At 47.2% G+C, this 25,618-nt stretch overlaps 1 protein-coding gene across 1 annotated transcript; it reads right to left on the reverse strand.

Moving 5' to 3' along the window:
- Positions 1-2,816: 2,816 nt before the first annotated feature.
- Positions 2,817-19,808, reverse strand: LOC144782860 (protein LBH-like). Its single transcript, XM_078662120.1, has 4 exons — positions 19,138-19,808; positions 11,222-11,310; positions 10,772-10,988; positions 2,817-3,942 (listed from the first exon to the last, which is right to left on the reverse strand). The coding sequence occupies exons 1-4, from the start codon at positions 19,142-19,144 to the stop codon at positions 3,890-3,892; spliced, it is 366 nt and encodes a 121-aa protein (XP_078518246.1). The 5' UTR covers positions 19,145-19,808; the 3' UTR covers positions 2,817-3,889.
- Between the last annotated feature and the right edge of the window lie 5,810 nt (positions 19,809-25,618).

A 25,618-nucleotide genomic window follows, 5' to 3' on the forward strand; every position in this document is an offset into this window, starting at 1 on the left:
CCACACTGGCATCAGTGTGTGTTTAATGTGCTGAGAAGTTTGATACCAAACTTCCCAGTTTACGGTAAAGCCATTATGGTACTGTGGCGTTCGTAATGACAAACTTCCAGCACCATACAATCTTAATGGCATTACTGCACTTACAATACCTAAGAATTGGCTTAGACACTATAGGGGTACAGGGCTTATGCACTTGTACCCTCACCACTGGTATAGTACACCCAGCTAGAGGGGTGGCTGATCAATGCCAGGGCAGTGGGTTGTAGGCATGGCACACATGGATGTGTGCCATGTCGAGTCGTCACTTTGTTCTGCACCAAAACACACAGCTTGCAAAGGCAGTGTGTGTGTGTAAAGGAACAGGGGGCCAGATGTATGACGTACAAAAAAGCGCCTCGCAAATTGCGAGTCTTTTGCGACTCACAATTTGCGAGAAGCTATTTTGCATGTACAACAGTGTTTTGACCACTGTTTGCGATTCCCAATGGGGTCGCAAATTGCGAGGCTCATTAATAGTAATGAGCCTCTCGTAATTTGCGAGCCCATTGGGAATGACAGGCCCTTCCAAGTATGGTGGCCTGCTGGGCTCAGCAGGCCACCATGTCTGGGACTGCTTTTAAATAAAGCAGGTTTTTTTAATATGCAGCCCTTTTTCCTTAAAGGAAAACGGGATGCATTTTTTAAAAAAATGAAACGTTGTCGTTTCAAATTTTAAGGGCAAGTAGTAGTCCCTGGGACCACTGCCTGCCCTTAATAAATATTTTTAGAGACAGTCACAAAGTGGAAGAGGTCCCCTGGGGACCCCTTCCAAATTGCGATTGCGTTACCACCCTCTTGAAGAGGGTGGTAATTTGCAAGTGTTTTGCGACCGCAATTGCAGTTACAAAACATTTGTACATTGATTTGCGGGCGCAATTAGAAAGGGAACACCCCTTTCCTAATTGCAACTCGCAATTCCTAAATAGCGAGTCTACTCGCTATTTAGGAATTGTACATGGCCCAGACTGAAATTACATACGCAAACAGGTCACAAACCCGTTTTCGCATGCAATTCTAGGTTGTACATCTGGCCCAGGGCCTCTAAGGTTGGCACAATAAGTGCTGCAGCCCTTAGAGGCCTTCCCTGGCCTCAGTGCCCTTGGTACCTGTGGTACCATTTACAAGGGGCTGACCTGTGGCCAGAGAGAGCCAATTGGGTTTTGTTTTTACTGCAGTTTTAGGGAAAGAACATAGGCCCTGTGTACCTGTTTGGCAGGAGCCCAGGGCACACTCAGTCAAAGTACATCAGAAGTTTAGCAAAAAGTGGGGGAAACCATGCAAAAAGAGGGCACTTTCTTACAGTCACAACCACTGAATGACTCTCAGGGCCCCTGCCAGGCAGACCAGGTCCAATGCGGGGCTGCGGATACACATCTTCCACTGTGCTCACCTTGCCTGGTGGAGACCACCCAGGATTATGGGGACGGTTGATGGCAGCACAGCTTTCCTCGGAACTCGAAGGGTCTCACAGGGGTTCCACCCAGGGGCCCAGCGGGGTGCCCCCTATTCAGTGTGCTCCTTCACATCTGCCGCCTCAGCTCTCTTGGCTGTGTTCGATGGAGCTATCCAGTGGCGGTTCGTAGTTCCTCCATCTCACCGCTCTCTTCTCCCCACTTTCTTGCTGGTCGCAGCTGTAATGCTGGTGCCTCACCCGGCTCTGTGTCTCTCTTTGACTGCAGGCCAACCCGGAGAATACTGCAGGGGCCTCCGCCACATAGCTGCCCACTGCACAAAGGCCATATCACCCGGAGGCTGCCGCTTGAACTCATCTCTCCGCCTCCATTAGCTCAGGGGTATCCCCACCTCCCGCCCAGATCGATGCGACACCGGGATGGTCGCCAACTCCGCAGCCTCAGAGTGGCTCCTTCGAGAGCCGCTGCCTCGTATTACGTCCTTGCCCTCTCGCTGATAGTTCAATTATCAGTCTGCCCCGCACACAAGGCCGGGGCTTTGCCACGCCGCACAGGCCTAGCTGTGATCTCCTCTAACAGATCGACTCAGAGCAAGAATGGTCAGGGCATTGGTATCTTCGTGACAAGCCACCTGCAGATGTTAGGTCTGCTTGCCATAAGAACGGATATCTTAACGGATTGTTGGGGGATTGTGTGCTTTAGTAAGTAGCCATCTTCCTCTGCAGTTGGTCTACCAGCAGAGTATTTTTGTTCATATAACACATAGATTTGTCTTAACTATATATCACGACAGCCCTAAGGCAGAGTTGTCTGGTTTTACTAGAAACTTCCACTGTGGGATCAGTTACTGTGAGATGGATGGTGGGGTGGGGTGGGTTGGAGTAGGGTGGGGGCACAGTCTCAGACAGAAATCTGACCAGTTCCTAATGGGGCACTCTGCCTTTGTAACTCAGCACTCTAATGACCTTGTCTAACACCTCTTGATGTTGTATTTAATGTACAGTTTTCAAATGCCGTAACGCCACTGTCAAAATGTTACCACTTATATTTGTAATCAGCGTCTGCATCCTTTGTGCTATGTGCTGGGACATTTATGCAGCATTTTTTGACATATGGTCAGTCCAAATAAAATAAAGATGAGATTGGAGAGAGATGGGATCAGGAGAAAGTAGTTCTGATATGGCTCTAGAAGGGAGCTCAGGATTAAGGGGTAACGATATGAGGCTGAAGTGGTTTGCTTAGTTGTAAGATATAATATAAACTCAACTTTTAGAAACAGGAACACTGTAGGACACCCATTCAAATAAAGGCTCTGAGGTAGAACATTGAGTGCCTCACAACCGCACAACAAAGAATGGACAAAGCCAAAACAGAAAAATCTTTATTTACAAAAGCTCAGATCCATTTACAAACAGAGGTGCACGCAAGGGGAACAACCCTGCAACAAACACCTAGAAAAACACCTAGAAAAACAACAAGCAACAGACAATGCGCTGTGTCGGAAGGTGAACTATGACTTTGGTGCAGGCCCAGCATCACTGCTGGAGAAGGGGGCAACTGTATACATGACAGGAACTCTAATCTATTTAGGCTCTAATCTTACTTAGACTTTGGCCTACAGTGAAGGCTTCTTCATTGAGTTGTTCCAGCATCAAAAATATTGAATCACCAAGTGAACAGTTGCCAGCAGCAAGAGCTCACAGTACTAGGTTACTCTCTTATACACTGGGAGTAGCATTTTGCCACTGCAAAGGAGTTATGGTTTCCTTTGCTACTTTTTATGTTTATTTGCAGTGTTTTCAACAGCAGTCGTTTGTTGTCTTTCGGCTACGTCAAATCACTAAAATGCACAACTGGTTTATCCACTTTTTAAGTAGTTAGCTGCATTGTCAGAGAAGTGGAATGGAAATTGTCTGTAGTTAAGGTACCAGCTTGGCCTGAAGAGGATCAGATAGAGAGTAGGTTAAGCATTAAATAAGGTTATTTAAGGTAATGAGCGAGGGTGTTGAATTTGATCCCTTAGTTATACAGTCCAGGCTGGAGGTAACGTGGGTTGTAGTTTGGCCTTCTTCGATCTTTATAATATATATTGAAGAGAGAATGTCTTCAATGGGGCTGTTGATTAGTGGCAGGAATGTTTGTTAAGCTAACATTTTCTTTATAATGTCCCTTTTTGGGATTTGTCCTCCAGTGCAATAAGTCATTGGTCAAAGTGAAGTTGAGTGATCGTGGCTGTTGAGTCGCTAATCTGAGGTAGATGGTGTTTACCTGTTGATGCTTGGACTCTTTTATTCCCTTTTGATTAAATTTATAGAGGCTAGTCCAAGGATTCACAAAACTTTATTGTCCACTTTTGTTCGCAGACTTGGCTCGATGAGGTATTCACAATAGCTGCAATCCGGATTCACACTTGGTCTGACTGTGATTGTGAGAGCTATTCACATCTTCTTTGACATTGGTCCTGCCTCGGTTGCATCTTCCTTTTCAGCATCTGAAATGGCAATAATTGACATTAAAAAGTACATGTGTGTAAATATTATGCCACTTCATAAATGTAACTGTGGTGAATAGTAGGAATAGGTATAGTGTCTCTACAGTTCACGAGCACACAAAAGCTTGTAGTAAAAGGTTTGTTTGATAGAAACTTGGTATAGTGGTACCTAACATTCAACTACTCTTAAGAAACATCTATACGAAATAGATACCAATGTTGTTAATCTTATCTCCCAGGTAGAATGTCTGAAATAATAATCCCAATTTTTTTTGGTTGTTATTATGTTATTGTCACAAAACCTGCAGTCACGCAAAAAAAGTTTAAAGTCCGGTTTCTGGTAGGGTTTCTCAGTCCAAACTTCAACAGCAACATTAGGAGAGTAGGAACGGACTAACGATAAACAAAGGAACATACAGACACTAAACAGTAGCTAGTGGGGAACAGACTTAGGAGCTCTCGTAACTATTTTCTACAGAAGAAAAACATGAAAATGGGACAGTGATAAATATTGAGAAAACTCTTCAAAAAGAAAGTCCTTCATTTTAGTATTTTCAAAGTTTATTATGATCAAAGTGAAATATCCCAACCTCTGCAGTGTAAGCAAATGGTGTGTGGTAAAATCGGGACGTTCCAGAGGTTCCCAAGAAGGTACCCAATGCTCCAAGAAAAAAAGCACAAAATATAATGTGCCATGTGGGAACATTATACTTTGTACTTGTAGTGTTTGGTCCCCAGTTCCCAATGGCTATGGGGCAGAACACTCCCCTAAGAAAGAAATAAGGTCTTTGATTGTGTCTGCTATACCTCTGGCTATCAATGAAGTGGTCACTGAGAAACCATCAAAGAATAAGTATGAGGATGCATGTAGGTCAAACAAATATTTTAATACAAACCTTATTGACTCTAAAATTGTTATTGAACCACGAGCAAACTGCATTAATTCATCATTAGAGGTTTATATCTTCAAACCATCACTTTCACTAATGTGGCGCAGCAGGACCATATAGTAAGCATGATTTTTTAGGTCGAGGACTGCGTCGCACTGCGTAGCAGTGTGGGCGGAGCTCCGAGATTTAATGTTGCGTAGAGGGGGCTTGAACCCGGCCCTCTTCTCCATTGGCTGGCCTCGTAAATGCTGGCCAGCCATTGGAGGAGAGGGGCGTCACTCCCTTTAAGCCCCGTCTTTTTCGGGTTAGGGGGCGTGTTTTTTGCGTTCTTTCTCACCGTGACGTCATCCGTCACTCAACTGCAAAAACCACGCCCCGAATCCGAAAATGGCGGCGATTTTCTTATGCCATTTCACCCCGACCGCAGCCGCAAGAAGTCGCCGAGTCCTCGCCCCAGCCGGTGAGTGCTTGCTTTTCTGCAATCCCTGTTCCTCGTTCTGATCGCCCCCCTCACCCCCCTGTTCCACGTTCAGCTTGCTCTTCGCCCCCCCAGCACCCACCGGCACCCCGAGCTCCAGCAACGGGCGCCCTGGCACCACTGATCGGGTACAGAAAGCTGCCTTACCCCCCTCGCCCCTCCCCTCTCGGATGTACAGTGAAGCCGGGCAGAGAGAAGAAATGCTGTTTAGAACACCAGACCCAGCGCCCACCCGCAGCACCGACACCCTCAGCCCTGGCATCTACACGGATGTAGAGAGGGGCCTTGGTCCGACTGCCCCTCCCCTCGGCTCTCCAGTGCTGGAAGAAAACGCGTTTCGCATGTGCATATTTCTATTTTGTGCTCTGCCTATTGTCAATGCCACAAATCTGTATTCCACACTCCCAAACGCCACAATATATCGGCAAAAGAGGAACATTGGTTAAACGCGAGGACGCGTTAAAGACTTCTCTTCACCAGGTGTTCCCAGCTCCTTTGTAATTGGATCCCTGTAACCAGCGCGGTGAGCGATGATTATGGTTTCTTTCGTCTGCCTCCTCTGAGACTGCTAGAACCGGCCTGCTTGAGGAGTGAACTTAGTTTTCTTTTTACTTTACTCCGAGTAAAGTAAATCAGCCATCCGCTGCCAGAAGGGTGACTAAACTCATTAACCCTGTTCGTTTCAGTAATCTGCACGTTTCCGTGACACAAAATACCTGCATAACTGCCCCCTCGCTGTGCTTGCTTCCCTGCCCCCTGGCTGTGCTTGCTTCCCTGACCCCTGGCTGTGCTTGCTTCCCTGCTCTCTGGCTGTGCTTGCTTCCCTGCTGTGCTTGCTCCCCTGCCCCCTCGCTGTGCTTGCTTCCCTGCCCCCTGGCTGTGCTTGCTCTCCTGCCCGTAGTTTTCTTTTTACTTTACTCCGAGTAAAGTAAATCAGCCATCAGCTGCCAGAAGGGTGACTAAACTCATTTACCCTGTCTGTTTTAGTAATCTGCACGTTTCCGTGACACAAAATACCTGCATACCTGCCCCCTCGCTGTGCTTGCTTCCCTGCCCCCTCGCTGTGCTTACTTCCCTGCCCCCTCGCTGTGCTTGCTTCCCTGCCCCCTGGCTGTGCTTGCTCCCCTGACCCCTCGCTGTGCTTGCTCCCCTGCCCACTGGTTGTGCTTGCTTCCCTGCCCCCTGGCTGTGCTTGCTTCCCTGCCCCCTGGCTGTGCTTGCTCCCCTGGCTGTGCTTCCTCCCCTACCCCCTGGCTGTGCTTGCTTCCCTGCCCCCTCGCTGTGCTTGCTTCCCTGCCCCTTCGCTGTGCTTGCTTCCCTGCCCCCTGGCTGTGCTTGCTTCCCTGCCCCCTGGCTGTGCTTGCTTCCCTGCCCCCTGGCTGTGCTTGCTCCCCTGACTGTGCTTGCTCCCCGGCCCCCTCGCTGTGCTTGCTTCCCTGCCCCCTGGCTGTGCTTGCTCCCCTGGCTGTGCTTGCTCCCCTGCCCCCTGGCTTTGCTTGCTCCCCTGCCCCCTCGCTGTGCTTGCTCCCCTGTCCCCTCGCTGTGCTTGCTTCCCTGCCCCCTCGCTGTGCTTGCTCCCCTGCCCCCTCGCTGTGCTTGCTCCCCTGCCCCCTGGCTGTGCTTGCTCCCCTGCCCCCTGGCTGTGCGTGCTCCCCTGCCCCCTGGCTGTGCTTGCTCCCCTGCCCCCTGGCTGTGCTTGCTCCCCTGCCCCCTCGCTGTACTTGCTCCCCTGGCTGTGCTTGCTCTCCTGCCCCCTTGCTGTGCTTGCTCTCCTGTGTGTGTGTGTGTGGCTCTGGGTGTGTGTGTGTGGCTCTGGGTGTGTGTGTGGCTCTGTGTGGGTGTAAATGCAATAGGCCATGCATTTGCGAGCGATTAGGCTATTGGCATTGTAAATGACAATGCCATTTATTTAACGATTAAGCTATTGGCAATGTAAATGACAATGCCATTTATTTATGATTTAAAACAAATAAAAATGTCATGAGCAATGCCAATAGCTCTACCTTTAATAATGCCAAGACTGGGGAGGAGCTACGTCAGCAAACTAGATGGCTGCTTAGGCTCCCGGCTCCACCGACCTCCGTATCCCGCCGCAATATCCTGTACATTATCCTGATTTTACGCCTAGCCTCTGTGTACATGAACTGTTCCGCACTCCGATGGTGAAATCCTGGAACTTTTATCGGCTGGTTTGACGAAGTTACATCGAGTTGAAGATTGTGGTCTACTCCAGCAGTGAGGCCGGGGCCTCGAGTACTTTCACAGCCGGGCTGCAGTGCAACAACATCGGCCAGGAGACCCAGGCTGGGTCCGGCCAATCGGAGTGGAGGCTTTGTTTAGCCCGAATTTGGCGGCAATCGTTTCTATTGCTTAGCATCGATGGAGGAGTGACTCTGCTTGCTGTTGGCTGCGGGTGGGGGTCCCCGTCCCGCGGACCCGGTCTTGGGCCCGCCGGGGTTCGGTGGGTCAGGGTCTCCGGCCTGCGGCCTTAACCGGGTTGACCGTGGCTGCGAATAAAGACTGGTCACCCTCCGCATCTGCACGTTCGTGATCCTGTTTGTCCCCCCTGAGGATGCCAGATTTACCCGGGGAGGTGATTGTGATTGGTGTCGGGTGTGAGATTATGGATCGCACGGTGCTTGAGCCGTCGCTGAGGTCAATATTGGCAGAAATTAGGGCGTTTCATTTACATGTGGATGTCTTATTGTGCAAATTGGACACGCGCCTATCTGAGATGCTCCAGGTGGAACCGGACCCAGCCTTACTGTTGGAAGAGCAATCTGCAGCCATTAAAACCACGGCCATTTTGACTCCGTGCGAGAACCCCGTGAGGAAGCAAGTATTGATACCATCGGATGGTGCCCTGGAGGAAGGTGTTCCCGAGGTCGTCAGTGTATTGCCGAACCTTCCACCACTATCGACTTTGGAGGTATCGAAAGGCATTCCCCTCCCGGAGACTTTTGTTCTTGACTTTCCATTCATTTTGTGGTCGTCTTCTCCTTTCTTGGTGACTTTACGACTCCTGGGCAAGATACGTTGGGACTGTCCATCTAGGAGGGAGAGTTCTTCTGCGTCTGAAGTTTTTGTGGACTCACTGCCTAGGAGTCGCCATAGATTGATTCTTGATAACTCCCTTCTCCTCTATTACTCCTTTGTGTGCCTTTGGGTCTCACTGGGGGGGGTTCGTGTGCTGATTCGGAAGTGCCAAGGTTAAGATCAACTAGGTCGGGACGGGTTGGAGTGGCTTTTACGGGTGTTCGACCTGCAACTGTTTGATCTAAAAGGCTGGGCGGTGTATTACGGTACCCCCTAATTTTTTCTATAAGTGTTGTCATACGTTGGTCTTTTAGTGATAGGGGGTGTCTGTTTCTGGTGGGGGGACTAAAGGGGCTGGGAGCCCAAACGGATAAGCCCTCCTCCACTCTTTTTCCTACTTTTAGGGTTTTAGTTATTAGGGGCGACAGGCACGCTGCTAGTGGGGTTAGGCTGTAGCCATTTGCAGGGGTGCAGGGTGGGGGGGTTGCGAGGTTTTTTTTATTTTGCCTTTTTTTTATTTCTATGGCCTTTTTCTTTCCTTCCCTTTCTCTTCCTTAAAGGATCAGTATAGCTTGTGAATCATTCGGATTCTTATTGTGTACTTGTATTTAGTGCTTATGCTTTTTATGGTATCCTGATTCCCGGGTCGGCAGGCCCTGAAACTGGCGTTCGCCATTAAATGTATATTGTATTGTCGTTTGCATCGATCCATATGCTTTGGCGCCAATGTCCATTATAGCGGTTCTTACGTGCATATCCTGTTTCTTGCCTTGTCCCCCGTATTCTTCGGTATGATTGTATGGCACCTGATCCTTTCTTGAATAATATAAAATGGAACCTCTATCTCATCCTGGGACTCAGTTGTGCATTCTAATACAAGCTATATCCTGAATCGCTGCCGGACCTCAGGGTTGTCGGCTGATGAGCTGTGTCGTACTGTGATATAGGGGGTCTTAATTTTGTTTAGCGGCCGGCCCCTGCGGTTGTAGGCCCATGCTTGTATGTATATTGAATGCTACAATAAAGGTTTAAAAAAATAAAATAAAAAAAAATAATGCCGAGACTATTGCATTGTAAATGCTTGTTTCATTTAGGTTGCCAGAGTTAAGGGTCTACAATGAACATATAATGGTATCATAGCAGTTCATAGGTTAATATCTAAAGCTAGAGAACATATGGAGTATTTTTATGAGAATGATTCGAAGAGCTGAAGGACAATGGGAGTGGTGGAAGACAGCATGTAGCACCACTGAATCATGATAATTGTAGAAGGCGAATACAAAATTCTTAGGTTACTAACTGAGGCCAGGGTGAATTGTTCTAGATAAATGAATCTTAGATTGTGCATTCTTTTTAGGTTGATGTGTGGAAAGCATAGGATGTTAAAGGCAATGTCCTAACACAATTAGAGAAAGAATGGCCCCATTTGAAAGATGTGGATGACTTAAAAGATCCTTCCTGTTTAAAGCATAGCTAAGCCACAGGAAAGTGTTATCTAAATCCACAAATTAGTTACTACTAATCTCCTAGGGAGACTAGGATATGTTCACAAGACTTGTAGACTTCCTTTTATACTAAACCCACAAGCAAAATTCTTGCAGAAATATGAAAGCCAAGCAAAGTCAATTTACCCTCCACATTAATCGCTTGGCAGTTTAATTAAATATTAACAGAGAAAATATATTTTAAAATTCTTTGAGAAAAGAATGATATGTGTGTCTTCAGACCGGAGACCACCATCTCTCCATCCCCCAGCTAAAATTAAATGGCAGAGACCTCCTTACTTTTAGACAGTTGTTTTACTGTGTAAATTAATTATTACATGTAATCTGTGAGGCAGTAATCAGTGTTTTCTAATGTCATTTTTACTGTACTGTGGTAAATTAACATGTGATATTCACACTGTAATAGGTATTTGAATGTGTCTTTATTATTACAGCGGATTTAAATAATGTGCTGTTGGGACACATTTACAGCAGCGGCCCATGCAGGTAAAAGTGGTGAGGCAGTAGGGCCGGGTGGGGGGATTTCGACAAATGATGACGAGGGAAAATTAATTATTTATTTAATTTCCCCTTGTGGTCGTCTGTCGAATTCCCCCCCCCAGTCACCATTGCTCTTATCTGCACGGGCCACGGCTGCACATTTAATTATCACTGCCATGGTGGTGGGGGAAAGCTTGTAAGAGACACGTCCGTCATTCTATCATGTATATGTCTATAGTTGTGTCTATGTGTATTTAAACTTTTCCAGCTAGGCATTGCGAATCTATGCTCCCAGATTGCAGGCTTTGATAGTTCTGCATCACACCTGAATAAGTTGTCCCAGGTATAAAAAGATGAAGTCTAGACTCACGTAGCAACATTTCCAGAAAATGCCAATGCTGCTTTAGGCCAGCCCCCACCCCCTCGAGACGTGTACTTGCCTGGGGGTTCCTCAGCTTTATCTATTTCGTCTTGGTTAGACGCCAGCTCCCCTTGCTTCTCCAGATGTTCTTCGTCCAAAACTAGGAAGTCCTCCGGGGGCCACCGTAGCTCGCCACTCTCCACCTCACACATATCAGTGGGCTCCACTACAATGGAGGGCAGGCGGTCCCGCACCTTAATCTGCCCCTCATATGAGTCACAAGGGTCCGGGAAGATCTAGGCGAAGCAGTGAGAATGAAACAGTTGGAAACATGGCACTCTGTTCACAACCATACATGGTACTCCTGATGTCAGCACACCTAAACCTCACATGCTGCTTGTGGTAAACCTGGGACTCATGCACCTGAGGCTATCAAACCCGCAACAGGTACAACTCACCCTCCCTCCTTTGATGAAGCCTCGGTGCCTCTATACACCAGGTAGGGCATGTAGCTCTCACCCCTCTTTACCTGGAAAGGTATTGTGCTTGCACTGCTCCTGCGCTCAAGACTCTCAGGACCTATCTCATGGCCTTTAATCAGCTCGGTCATCACGGCACCTGCAGTGAAAGAACACAAGGCGTCATTAAGCATCAAAAGGATGAATTGTCACTGCAACACAAAAAGGAGCATTTCAAAAGGGAAATTCTACCAGAAAAAAAGCAAATTTTAAGTATTTTCTTTCAGAAATGTCGTAGCCAAAATATTGACAACCACAATATTATGAAGGATAAGTATGTTATGTTAAACAATGTATAGAGCGCCTATATACCCTCGGTTGACTGGGCACTAGCAAGCAGCTTAAGCACAACTGGAAGAGTCCTAATTGGAATTTAATTATTACAAGTCATGTTTTCAGATCCTTTCTGAAGGCAAGCAAGGAGGAAGCAGCCCTGATGTGAGGTGTAAGCAGATTCCAAGTTTTGGTAGCCCCAATAACAAAACAACTTCCTCCCCATTTGACCTTCTTGAATCCAGTGACCCCAGCTTTCTTTCCCCCCATTGATCGAAGATTCCTGCTGGGTTCATACCGTTTGAAAGCTTGCCTCAGGCATTCAGGGCCAATATCATGCAAGACCTTGTAGGCTATACAGTTCGCCTTGAAATGTATGTGGTTCCTAACTGCAGCCAATAAAGCCCTCTGATAGCTTGTGTGACTGATTGGAATTTGGGAATACCCAGGAGCATCCTGGTCACTGAGGGCCATATTATCAAGGACCGGCGATACATTATCGCCGCTTTTATCGGCAGGAAACTGCAGATAAAGCGACGATAATGGGCTTGATAATATGCTATATGGAATTTCAATCGAAGCCCATGTTAGAACTGAAGACATCTAACATGGGCTTCGATTGGAATTCCAAAGAGCATATTATCAAGCCCATTATCGCCGCTTTATCGGCAGTTTCCTGCCGATAAAAGCGGCGATAATGTATCGCCCGTCCTTGATAATATGCCCCTGAGTTATGCAGGGTTTGCAATTTATTGAGATATTGTTCTTGCAGATCTAAGTACAATCCATTGCAATTGTCAACTTTTTATTTTATTTTTTTTATTTTTTTTAAAGAACCTTTATTGTCTCAGCTCAGAGATACACGCATGGGCCTACAACCAGTCCGGCCGGCCGCTATTCAAGTCGATGAAAAATACAAAGTACGAAGGTTACAGCGGTCCGGAGGTCAAAGGCAGAGGAGCATCCAGGATACGATACATTAGTAGGATATCATGCGACAAGAAAGACCTGAAACGGTTCATTTTGCAATAACAAAAAAAAATTCAGAAATCAATGTCGCACAATCGCGCATGCCCCCAGCGCATTAGCTAATAACAAAGTTTTACGCCAGCGATATACATCATCCGAAAGGGACAGGAGAAGGGGCACATGAGTCAGGATAGATGCAATAAACACGTAACAATCATGGCGAGCTAGCCCCCCCCTCAAAGGGAAAACACACTATGGGAGACATGAAAGACGACGACATCGAAAAAGGAAAAGGGCAAAGGGCCATAGAAACAAAGAGAGAACAAAATAACAAACCCATCCCCCAACCCCCATCCCTGCACCCCTGCAGAAGGCTATGGCCTACCCCCCCAGCAGCGTGCCTGTCTCCCTAAATGAGAGACCCGAAATACAGAGAAGAAAGAGAAAGGAAGAAGAAAAATACAGGAGAAGGGCCATCTGTGTAATTATCCGGTCCCTCCCACCTCCGCACACCAAAAATCATCTAAACATGAACAGTAATAGAAGCACAAGTATCAGCAATCACATAGAGCGCAACCAAGTACAACTCAACCAAACGCCCCTTGAATCGCCATTAACCAACTATAGGGCCCACCAAGTCCCAAGCAAGGTCATCCCTGGCCTCTCCTGTCAATAGTAGCAACTTCGAACCTTCCTGCATACGGGATACAGATTGGCGCATAGAGTCCGAACGTCCCGGGTGGATCAGTCAGCGTCTTCGCCCCACAGGGTCCCAGCCACAAAGAGATCTCCGATGGTGCATGGGGGAAGTCCGAATGCGACAATATCCACATCGCCAATAGTCTCAAGTTCGAATAAAGGCCCGCCAAGCACGGAAAAGGAATCACATAGTGTGGGAAGCGCCGAAACCCAGCCTGGGCCCCCGGTTCCATAAATCGGTACCGTTCCTCCACGCACCGATCCGAAAAAGGCCCCGATGAGACAAGCATTTGTGTAACAGGTGTAGCAACAATAAGTTCAGGAACCAAATCTATGCGCGACTCCAAGAATATAAACTCTTCCGGGGAACACCTCGATGTAGCAGAGGGAGACACTTCGGCGCCTCCAAGAGAGCAATCCGTACCGTTACAAGATGGCGGGACAGTGATGGCGGCCATCCGTTCTCCCAATGCCCGGGTCTCCTGGAGTAAGGCAGTCCGCAAGGATTGCAGGGCAGCTAGTATATGTCCATTCGTGGGCATTTCCCCACATAGCCAAACCCCGGGATTCTCATGTGCATCGGTTCCTCTACCCAGGGGAGGGGTGCACACTAAAGCATCGTCCGCCATTTCAGCCATTTAGTTCTCTTTCTCCTCCCCCTCACGTCGGTGTCTTGTCCGACTCCGGGAATCAGCAGGATTCACGGCAGGGATCTCGGTAGTCGGTGCAGGCAGCAAAAAGGAGAGTCACCAAAAGGCTAAACAAGCTCCCCACTGCTCGCCGGGATCCCCCCACCGGTTCCCGGAGGGGACTGTTAACATGGCCGGGCAGCTCACCAAAGGGGAACTGGGCAGCATGGACTCTCTCCGGCCCAGCTATATCACCGCTCTCGCAGGGCAACCCACTATTGGGAGTGGGTTGGTGCCATCACTTTCGGCTCGCAGACCTCGGGTTCTCACTGACCGGCTTCTCATCTCACCCAGCGGCCGCCGGCACTGCAATCACGGCCGGGGACCCCTCGTACTCGAGGCCCCGGTCTCAGCACCACGAAGGCCGACAAGCAGACGGGGACATATCTTCGGGTCCACTGCACGGAGGAGCCTCAGAGACAGACGGTAAGTGAATGGTTCCCTTCATCTACGTAGATCAGCAAAGACTGCTCAGGATTATCGCCAGGATATACGTGCGGGCGGGAGGGCTCGCGGAGCCAAGCGTTCAAGCAACCATCCCAATCGCCATCTTGGCTCCTCCGCAATTGTCAACTTTTGATAGAACTAGGGTGGTAATTAAGGTCTTCTTAGCATCTGGGGGATTGAAAGGGAGGATGTTCTTAATCATCCTCAAGGTGTTGAATGAGAATGAAACCACAGAGTTAGTTTGACTAGCATAATTTAGTCTGTCATCAATCACGACTCCTAGGTTCTTTGCTGGAGTTGGGAGTGGTCCCAACTCCTGCAGCCAGCTGGGTGGGACCCAAAATTGGGGATTATTTCCGAAAAGAATCACCTCGGTCTTATCCTAGGTTAGCTTTAGGCAATGGTTGCTCATCCAGACACTGATTGCCTGCATGCAATCATGGAAATTGACACCAATGATGTTTACATTGTTAACAGCTGACAGCACAATTTGTGTTTCATCTGCTTAATAGGTTAGAGAAAACCAAAGGATTAGTGGTGCTAGCTCCGTTACTTAGAGGTTAAGCAATGTAGGACTAAGTGAGGACCCTTGTGGAACTCCGCATGGCAGAGAAAATGGTTTAGAAGTGTAAGCGTCTAGGGCAACAGTTTGCTCTCTTCCCTCCAGGAAAGAGCTTAAAAGGGCAAAAGCCCTCTGTTTTATACCTGTCACGTCAAAACTGTTTATCAAAACAGTATGGTTGACTGTATGAAAAGCCGCAGGAAGGTCGAGGAGAATAAGGACCGCAGTTCCTCCTTTATCCAATGTGCTCCTTATTTCCTCTGTAGCCTTGATCAGAGTGGTCTCCATGCTGTGTCCAGGACGGAACCCAAACTGAGTTGGGTCCAAAAGATGGTTGCCCTGGATGAATTGCATCAATTGTTGATCCATCGCTTTCTCTGCAATTTTTGCAGTAAGTGGTAGTCGGGAAATGGGGCAATAGTTAATAGGATCTTCTGGGTTTAAACTCAGTTTCTTCAAAAGAGGAAGGATTGAGGCTTTTTTCCAGAGTGACGGAAAATTTCTAGTCACAAACATAGAGTTAAAGATGCTAGTTAAGGTAGTGGCAATAGGCCCGGGGATTCGTTTTACCATAGAAGGTGGACAAGGGTCTGATGGAGACCCTTATTTAGCAGAGAGAATTAGCCTGTTCACCTGGTCAGGTGTAACTGAAGAGAATTCAGAGAGAGTTCAAGGCTATCCTGAGTACATTTTTGGTAGAAGTGGGTCATAGGAAGTATCTTCCCTAGAGGTTGAGTTTTTATGAGTGGCAAATTTTTTATAGATTTGGTCAACCTTATCAAGGAAGCAGTAGGCAAGTGAGTCGCAAAAAAGTTGACTGCTGTTTGCTCCTTTGTTGCTGGTAAGTTTAGTAATTACCTGAAATAATTCCCTTGAAATACTTTTGATATCACAAAGAGTTATATAATGGCATAGGCTGTGCTACAAACTGTTACTTGAGGACTTCGCATGCATCTTTATGACCTCAAAGACACACCTGTTGAAGCACAAACAAATGCAGTATCTTCAAGAAAAGTCTTACATAGTAACTAAGGAATTGATTTAGACCCTAGTGGGAAGCAACCATCTGTCAGGGTGGTGAAGGTCATCTCTTCTACCATCAAGCAGGACTGCCTCTCACCAGATTCAAAGATCACTGCCATCCTTCCCGTGATCTCTGAGCATTAACAGGAGGTGCCGCCACCGCGGCTTTTGTGGAGGTGCAAATAGTTTGGTGCGGGCTGGCATGTTTCTAACAACCGTGCACCACATTTTTTTGTTTCTCAGATACAAAACCAGAAAAATAAAAGGTGTAGAGGTCCTTTTTTTTCTGTCTGTCACCGTGGGGTTTTATCTGGGGTGTTGGACAGAAAGAAAGGGCACAGATCTGTCCACTCTATATAGTGTAGGTGGTCTGATGCATGTACTCTGATGGTTCCTACTTCGTCAGAAAACTCTCTCATATATGAGCGGCCAAACCAAGGGTGTGGTGGGTAAGTCTCTCCTTCATATTTGCGATGGAATGCATTGTCCACTAAAACTTTAAATCAGGTGCTTAATCTTATAGGAAAAAAGAGGCTTGGGTGTATTACATTTAGGAGGAATAGTAGACATGATTGCTGAGTAATGACACATACACTGAAGAAAAAAAACATGCAATTAGTACATGTACAAATAGAAACAGGCCTAGATTTACCAACATTTGCGCAACACAGTGCCGAGTGAAAATTTGTAGCACAGGGTTGTGTGAATGTTAAACAATTGTACTGCTAGATTTGCTATGAGTCACACACTGATGATGTCATCTTCAACGGTTGTGTATAAAATGCTTATTTAGCATGATACTAAATGTGCCATGACGCAAGAGCAAGCCAGCTGTGTCTACAGCTTACAGTCCACGTTTGTGATGACTATCAACAAAGGCTAAGCCAGGTAAAACATGTTATTTCACGTTATGAGTGGCAATACCATACAATACTCCACTTGTTCCTTGTTGGCACCTGGTTTGATTAGGTTACATTACGGGTCACTCGATGATCTCATGAGCTTCCTGATGACCTGAGTTGCTGCTTTGACGTTACAGTCTCACCATCAACCACAGGTTGCCCTTTAAACCCCAATAACTAGTCTGTGGCTTCATAGCTTTTTTACGACCTCACTAACAGTTCCAAGCTTTTATAGGCTTCTATTTGACCTGTTGGGCTTCCTTAAGGCCACAAAGGCGGCTCAAGGGATATATTAATCACTCTATGGCCTAAGCCACTTTATCACCCTATTGGAGGCACTATGACCTTAGATTTCTCTGTGATGGTATAAGCCACTTTATGACGTCAATGGCTGCTCTACCACGTCCCAGACTGCTCTGCATCCTCAGAAGATTTTACATCAAGACCTGGAGCCAATATTATGCATTATCCCTTTTATTGCTCCCCAGACAGCAACAACAAACAAGCATTAGAATTAGAACTCTTCCAACTTCTAGAACTCTGAACATGCTTATACACATTGAACTGGCAACCATCTTTCTCTTCTGTTGCTGCTCAGTTCAGATAAGTCACTTCATAAACTGTTGGGAGTGTACAGTTGATTTAATATGTTTTTTAAAATGATCTTGGACCTTACAGGTCACTCAAATACAATGCTGATTAGTCTCTGACCTCACAGGCCTGTGTCCTCACAGACCACTCAATAGCTTTGCAAAGGACACTCTGTGACAGTACTGGTTAGTCAAAGACCTCACATGCGGCTCTGTGGCCTCACAGGCTGCTTTGAGCCTGATGATCCGATAATTCCACACAACTCTGCAGACGGGCCTGCGCCATAAGGAGATTATATCAAATCTACAAAGGAGAACAAGCATTGCTCTTACCCACTGGTCCAGAGTCGTCAGTTCTAGCAGAATGTGCTCTGGGTTCTCAGCACCCCAGTTGCAAGTTCCTTCAACAACCAGAGTATATGATCACAAGCGGAAGGAAACCTACTGTCTCGACAGATCACTTTCCCATCCCATCTAGGCTATGTGTGGTTGTGATGCAATAACCCACATCCTTTTGTGTGCTATTGCAAATCTTGCCGCTTTTCACAACTGCAGGCCTCAAGCGCCACCCAGTGAAGATGCTAGCACATCAAATTGTTCGCCAAGCGCAAAACAATGCAATGAGACTAAGGAATCTGATGGCGCTCTGCAAACAACAGAAGTGCCACCATCATAGCATGCTCAAGGTCATACGGCGCTCTTCAAAATGCCTTGAGATTTAAGGCAAGCTAAAGCATACAACGGGTGTATGTTAAAATATATGAAGTCGGTTATACTTAGCTTTATGTCAATTCCATAATAAAAATAAATTGGTAGTCAGTATTTATAGGTTAACAACGTTTTTGTATTTCACAGTGCAGTGAAAAAAACTGCATCAGCTTTGGCAATATGTCTTCATGCCCTTCATGTTTCGACTTACGGATCGCTATTTAAACCTATCACCCTGAGATTTATCCTATGTAGTTAAGTAAATGCACTAAAGCTCAGCACCTAGAGGTGGTTCCTCTCCCTTTGTGTGCTACATCAGAGATATATTTTGCTACTTGCTGCACAATGCAGTAACAACATTATTCTGTAGTAGCATTATGTAAACAAGCACTGGCAATGGCAGTTGGTCTGGCTTATAACAAAGTGCCTCCTGTGTCACTTGATGCGTTTAGGCACTCAATAGTTCATCATACATGTACTCTGTCACTCATCTTTGCACCCATATATCTATTCTTCCATCCACTGACTCATTCTTCCATTGACCCTCTGACCCAATTGCAATATAACACACAAAATCATAAACATATGGAATGGTGAACATGGCCGCAATCCTCACATCTGTGCTGCTGTCAGAGAAAGAAAAGCACCAAAAATTATCTAGTTATCGGAGACACTTTTACAGCATTACAATTTCATGTACGTGCCCCTGATAGTCAAATTACCGGAAGCTGGACCAATAAATAAAATTATCACAGTTGTGTTAATGTCAATCATTTTTTTTTGGGAGCACACAACTTCTGCCCAATCAAAACATGTACTCCTGGCTCCCAACATGTGGGTGGAGGCAAAGCCCCTGTCCAGTGATACTCCTGTAATTCTTTTGCGACAGCTGTGCTGTCAAACCAGACCACAAAACTGGATTAGATATGTAAAGTCTCAATTTTCCCTGCTGATCAGAGACATCTATAACAGTGAAATGTAACAAAACAAAATGGCCATAGAAAACGTTGGCTAGGCACTTGAATAGGCCACTTTTGGTATTTAGGTAGGATTACGGGTACTTACGCAACATTTTTTAGCTCGTCTGTTGCTGTAGGCTGTGTATGAAGCCCGAGGAAGAGCCAGGCCAAGATACCTCCACTGGACATGGGCAGGGCAGGACGGGGACAGGGGATTTGGGGTAGGAGAGGTTGGGGGACAAACAACCAGTGCTGCGGAAGTCTAGTTGTCGGCCGGTCTCAGGGCTTGGTGATTCAGTGCTGTGGTCTTCGAATGCTTGGGTTGTTTGTTACCTCTTCAGACCTCTGGGATCATAGTGGTTCCGTGCTGTGGTCGTGGTGGGGGGGGGGGGGGGGTCTGTCGTCACCCTTTCAGGTGTCAGATGGGATGGCCGCCCAGTGCTGTGGTCTCATGGGAGTGGGAGCCTGCTGGTCATTCTTTTAGACCTTGGGAGGCTTGCAGGCCACAGTTGTGCTACAGATGTCTGAAGTTCTAGCAGCCAGCACTTCCGGACGTCGAGTGTTCCATGTCAAATTTTGTAGGGCCGACGGTCAGGCTTTCAGGTCCCAGGCTCGGGTCTCTTCGAATTTTCGGGCCTCAGAAGGACTCGCGTGCCAGGAGTTTGCTGTTTCAGGCCTCACGTGCCAGGCGGTTGCTGTTTCAGGCTTCGCGTGCCAGGCGGTTGCTGTTTCAGGCTTCACGTGCCAGGCGGTTTCTGTCTCAGGACTCGCGTGCCGGGAGGCCGCTGTTCCAGGTCTCGCGGGCGATAGACCGGAGCCAACAGTCTGGGGTCTTGTCTCGCGGACACCTACACGGCTATACAAGGCCGCAGTGCGCGCGTGATTGAGCAGAGGGAAAAGGTAAGCCGCTCTCCTGGGATTAACGTCGAATGGACGCACAGGAGGCCCGTCGGCTTCTGCAGGATAATCCTCGGCACCTTCTAATCCCTCCCCCACCTTCGTCATTGCAAACGGAGACCCCCCTCATTCCTAACGGGCGGCTCCTTGACTTTCGTATAGATCTTCACGCAGCTTTGCCAAAGCGTCTGAGTCCTGACGTGCATCACCATTGACTATTTCAGTTCTGAGTCCTACACACCCACCTGCAGCCAGTGCACCTTAGTCCTACCCGGCAGCACCCGCGAGATTGCACTCCAGTAAACAGCACATATCTGCCCACGTGCCTATTACATACCAGTGGCATCAACAGTCCTCCAGTACTTTGAGGCACACACTGCTCTGTTGGTAGCAGTGCACTTCAGTCTACCCCTTAGCTGCTAGGCCTCCCCCCACCCCCTGCTAAGCCTTTTCAGAGCTGCCAAGGTTACAAATTGCTATGTGTGACATTTTCATAATTATCACACATTATATCGCTTCCTCAGTGTCAAGCTGAAGTGCAGCAATATAGGAATTGTCCATTTAAGAAATATGGTAGCCAGTAAGCGGTATGTACATGGGGCCTCTCAGCTCCTGGAATGTAAACAACATAATATTAGGGTGGCCAGCAGCATCAGTGAAAGACAGTCATTATGTTATCTGGGAGTAGGGGAGCTAGGAGCATGATAGGCAGATTAAAGATGCGCTCTCACCTGACTTCTCTGTGGTGCCGGCCGCAACAAAAACGAAATCGTCCAGGATCCTTCCGAGAAAAATGGTACCTCACTTGTGTAGGTACGCCTATTGCCCGCAACAGGAAATGGCCCAAAACGCAACGTGGACACACCACATTTTCACAGTGAAAACTGACCCTTTTTTTGCAAAGTGCCGAGCTATAGATTTTGAACCCTAGCTCTTCCGGCACCTAGGGACACCTAAAAAACCTATACATTTTTTTAAACTAGACACCCAGGGGAATCCAGGTTGGGGTGACTTGTCTAGCTCTCATCTGGTTCTGTTACCCAGAATCCCTTTCAAACCTCAAACTTTGTCAAAAAAACACATTTTCCTCACATTTCTGTGATGGAAAGTTCTGGAATCTGCGTGGATCCACAAATTTCATACCACCCAGGTATCTCAATAAAAATAGTACCTCAGTCACATGCGTGGGTCAAGTACCTGCGAAAGGCAAGGGCCCAAAATGTATTGAGGAGACATCAAAATAACCTATCACAAAACAACCTGGTTTTGCAAGGGGGGTCAACTAGGTTTTTGGCCCCGAGCTCGGTAGCCATCTTGGGAAACCTACCAAACCCACACATTGCTGAACACTAGACACCCGCGGGAGTACAGCAAGGTAGGGCTTGTGTGGGACCCCCAATGTTTTCATACCCACAATCCCCTGCAAACCTCAAATTTAGCTGAAAAAAAACATTTTTTTCTCAAATTTCTGTGTGGGAAAGTTCTTGAATCTGCATGGATCCACACATTTCCTACCACCCAGCGTTCCCACAGGTCTCCTGATAAAAATGCAAACCTCACTCGCGTGGGTGAGTCAAGTGCTCGCAGCAGGCAAGGGCCCAAAACATATTGAGGAGACCTCAAAGTTACCGATCACAAAACAACCTGATTTTGCAAGGGGGGGGGTAGTCGGGAGGGGGTCAGCTGGGCTTTTGGCTCCGGGCTCGGTGGCCAACCTGGGAAACTACCAAACCCACACATTTCTGAAAATTAGACACCCTGGGGGAGTCCAGCGAGGTATGGCTTTCATGGAACCCCCAACGTTGGACACCCACTTGTGTGGGTTTCCAATGCAGAATTGGCTAAAAACTTAACATAAAAATAATGTAGCGCTTAGAATTCACTGTGCTATACCCTTAATTCTTATGTTTTTGGCTCTTCCCAGTCACAGGTCCTTGCCCCACCCTCACAAGTGCGATATCATTTTACTCGGGAGACTGAGAGGAACGCTGTGGGGTAGGACATTTGTACCGGCACTATGATTTCACGTTGGGGGATCCATACAAGCCATACCTCGCTGGACTCCCCTGGCTGTTTAGTTTTCAGAAATCTGTGGGTCTGGTAGTTTCCCAAGATGGCCGCCAAACCCGGGGCTAAAAACACAGGTGACCACCCTTGCAAATCCAGGTTGTTTTGTGATCGGGAATTTTGAAGTCCCCACAATACGTTTTGGGCCCTTGCCTGTTGCGGGTACTTGACCCACCCACACAAGTGAGGTACCATTTGTATCGGGATACCTGGTGGAACGCTGGGTAGTAGGACATTTGTGTCAGCCCGGTGATCCTACAGCTTTTCCACACAAACATTTGAGGAAAATATGATTTTTTCAACAAAATTTAGGTTTGCAAAGGGTTCTGGTTAGGGAAACGTTAAGGGATCCACGCAAGCCAGACTTCCCTGGACTACTCCGGGTCTCTAGTTTTCCAAAATGTGTGGGTTTGATAGATTTTCCTAGATAGCCTCTCAGCCCGGGACCAAAACTCATGGAACCACCCTGCAAGACCAGGTCTTTTTCGGATACATGGTGGATATCTGCTTTTTGGTCCCAGGATCGGCAGCCATCTAGGGAACCTACCAAACCCACACTTTGGGGAATGCTGGGATCCACTAGAGAAGGGTACCATTGGAAAGGGGAGATTCTCCCCTTTCCAACTATATCTCCTAAGTGTTTTGGTGTTCGGGAGCTGAGATAGCCCAATGAGCACCGAAACATTGAAACTGAAACTAAGTTTCAGTTTAGTTTTCAATGTAATGACGACAGCGCGCTCACATCGTCATTACATTGAAAATCACCAAAGGGCTATGGGAGGTTGGGGAAGCTCTTCCCCAACTCCAGAGCCCCCCCAAAAAAAGGAAATCCATCTGCTGCCTGCAGCAGAGGGATTTAGTGCCCCATGTCTTGCCCTGCATCTCCCCTTACAATTCCACAGCTAAAACCCAAACTGAGCTCTACTAAGGAACTCAAGCCGAGCATACATCACCTCCTGCTATTAATTTAATGGGACACATAGCTCTTCCAGTGCACCTCAGTCCTGACCCTAACACACTTTTGTGACCAATACCGTCTTCCTACACGTGTATCTCACACCTGACCCTGCTATTCCACCTCTGTGACTGCAAACCGCCCTGTCCATGCATCCCCTCTACGTCCTGCAGCACCTTCTTCTTTACCAGTAGTCAGATCTACACACAGCTCTGCCAGTACTCCTCAGATCTAAATTTTTCATATGATCCTATAATCGCACCAGAGGCGCCTTCCAGTGGGCGTTGCTATTGTTAGTGCAGCAGGTGCAGTGGCACTGGGACACAAGGTTTGAGGGCCTGCTACACCCCAGTTATCACTGTTGTTCACTGCTCAACTGGAGAAACACGTTGGAGCTGCTACACCCCAGTTATAACTGTTGTTCCCAACTCAACTGGGGAAGCACTTTTTGTTCTTACTTGTAGTAAGATGCAATGCACCATCGCCTCCTTCAGCCGCCTATATGCTCCTCTTCGTATTTTGAATGGCCTGTATAGCTTAAAACGAGGCTGCTCTAGTGCAGCTGTTTTAGGTTTTGCTCATATACCATACTCTATTTTGGGATAGGACCTGAACGGCTAACCATTTTGACTTGAACATGTGGGTAGGACTGGCATCACTGTCCCTTGTTGATATAATTCTTGCAGGAATCCGAAAGCACCAAATAATCACCAGAGGTGTCGTCTTTAAATGTATTCAGAACAAATCCACATTATTGGGCCATCTTGATCATGTAAGTGGAATCACAGGAAGTGTCATCACAGGAAGTGTTATCACAGAAAGTGGCTATGCAGGGTTGACGTTGCTAGAGTTAACATATCAGGAAATTACATGTCATATGTAGGATTGTTTGGAACACATTGGGCAGGTAGAAGTGAGAATGGGAAAAGGACTAACATGCTTGATATGGATGTTATGCCATGACTATCTATACATCGCTTACTACCCATGAGGAGGTCTCAAGGTGCTTTTTGTGCTGGTAGCACACTATTCCATAGAGGACAGGGTACTGATTTAGTCAAGCTCAAGGATCATAGTTAGTATTGCTATTTCTGATGGATCCTTCTAACCACAGATTCCTCACCTTGTGAATAAGCCTCAGACTGGCCAGACTGGATCTGAAAAATGTTCTTTGAAAATTTTACCAGTGTGTAAGGTACATGTCCCCCACCACCCAAAACAACAGGGTTCAAACATTGTGAGGATTGCCACAATTAAATTTCAGTGACGGACCCTCATGAGGTCTGTCTCGTGTTTGGGCTCCTCATGCAACTCAGCATTGTGCGACAAATGCACTTGGGTAAATCTTAAGGCCATTCAGGACTACAAGGCCAAGATTTACCTCGGGGAACATCTGCAAAAAGCAGGAAAGGCCCTGTCCCACTCAAAGTTGAGTGTGCGGTCGAGTTCTTGTTCTCTAGGCTGATCCCACAGGTGCTCTTCTTATCTTTCAAAGTCTTCAGGTAGGACTAAGAATAAGCAGCATAAGAAGACGAAGCACGGCTTCCTTTCGTCCCACCACTTCCACCACGAGGAGTTGTGTGGCACCCAGAATGCCTCTTGTGGTCTTGGTGAGCTGTTCGACACCTAACTGTAAGGAAATGCCTCTTTTTGCTTGTTCATGCCCACATTTATGGACTGATGCTGATAGTTGTGCGATTCTGAGAGGGCGCTGTGGCTTGCTAAGCAGACCTCAATGCCAGTGTTCTAACCCTACACCAAGTTATGTTGAATTGGATACACCCAATTGGCAAGTATTGGCTTACTTATAACTCCCTAGTATATGGTACCCACGATACCTAGAGTATTCACCCAGGGCTGCAGCACTGTTTGTGCCACCCTGCATGTGACAGAGACAGAATGGACCCCAGTCTGCAACACCAGACTGACAGGGTAATATGTGACACTACCAGTACTACTTTGCCATTACACCTAATGGCAAAGCCACCACTCCCCTTTAGTAATACATGTCTTCCCTAAGGAAGGCCTAACGAGTCCTATAGCATGGAGGTGTATATTACTAAGTAAGACATTTGATTTTCAATACGTCTTAGCAGCAACACTTTCAAATTGTTGTTTTGCTGTGGAAAAGTTAGGTGCCCCATTGGCTACCACAGGGTTAACGGATAGCACCCCAGTCCAGCTAGCTTCTGAACGGGACCACCTAACAAAGTAAATAAGGTATATAATTAATTGTGACATTAAATCCAACCTGATACTCAGGCCAGATTTAAAGTCACTATTAAAGTTAAGAAACTTTTAGAAATTTGCCACTTTGCACTCCAGCTAGTCTAGTGGCCTCACAAACGCACTATCACATAGACAGGTTTCTGACTACCTGGGTAGATGCGTGAATGACTCCCAGGCCCCGGAGCGAAGGTAGTTGCCGCAGAGCAAGGTGTCACCTCGCCTCCCATGAAGGCCCCTCAAGGTGTTAGCCCAAATGGCAAGCTTCATAGGTGAAGCTGCCTTTGAAGGGACACTTGTGACAACATCGCTGAGCAGGATGAATTTTGTTCCTGCAACAATTAGGAGACAGAGCCAAGGGAGGGAAACCTGTGTCCAAACCGGTTTTCCCATGGGCATGTAGCCGACTGGTATTCACACCTCTAGGGGGGCTACCCTGCTC

Source organism: Lissotriton helveticus, chromosome 9 (assembly GCF_964261635.1).
Source record: "Lissotriton helveticus chromosome 9, aLisHel1.1, whole genome shotgun sequence".
Taxonomy (NCBI): Eukaryota; Metazoa; Chordata; class Amphibia; order Caudata; family Salamandridae; genus Lissotriton; species Lissotriton helveticus.

Coding starts and splice junctions, on each gene's coding strand:
- LOC144782860 (XM_078662120.1), bottom strand. Junction 10,989..11,221: donor CAAGCACAATACCTTTCCAG/GTAAAGAGGGGT, acceptor TGCTTCGCCTAG/ATCTTCCCGGACCCTTGTGA. Junction 3,943..10,771: donor TAAAGCTGAGGAACCCCCAG/GCAAGTACACGT, acceptor TTGCCATTTCAG/ATGCTGAAAAGGAAGATGCA.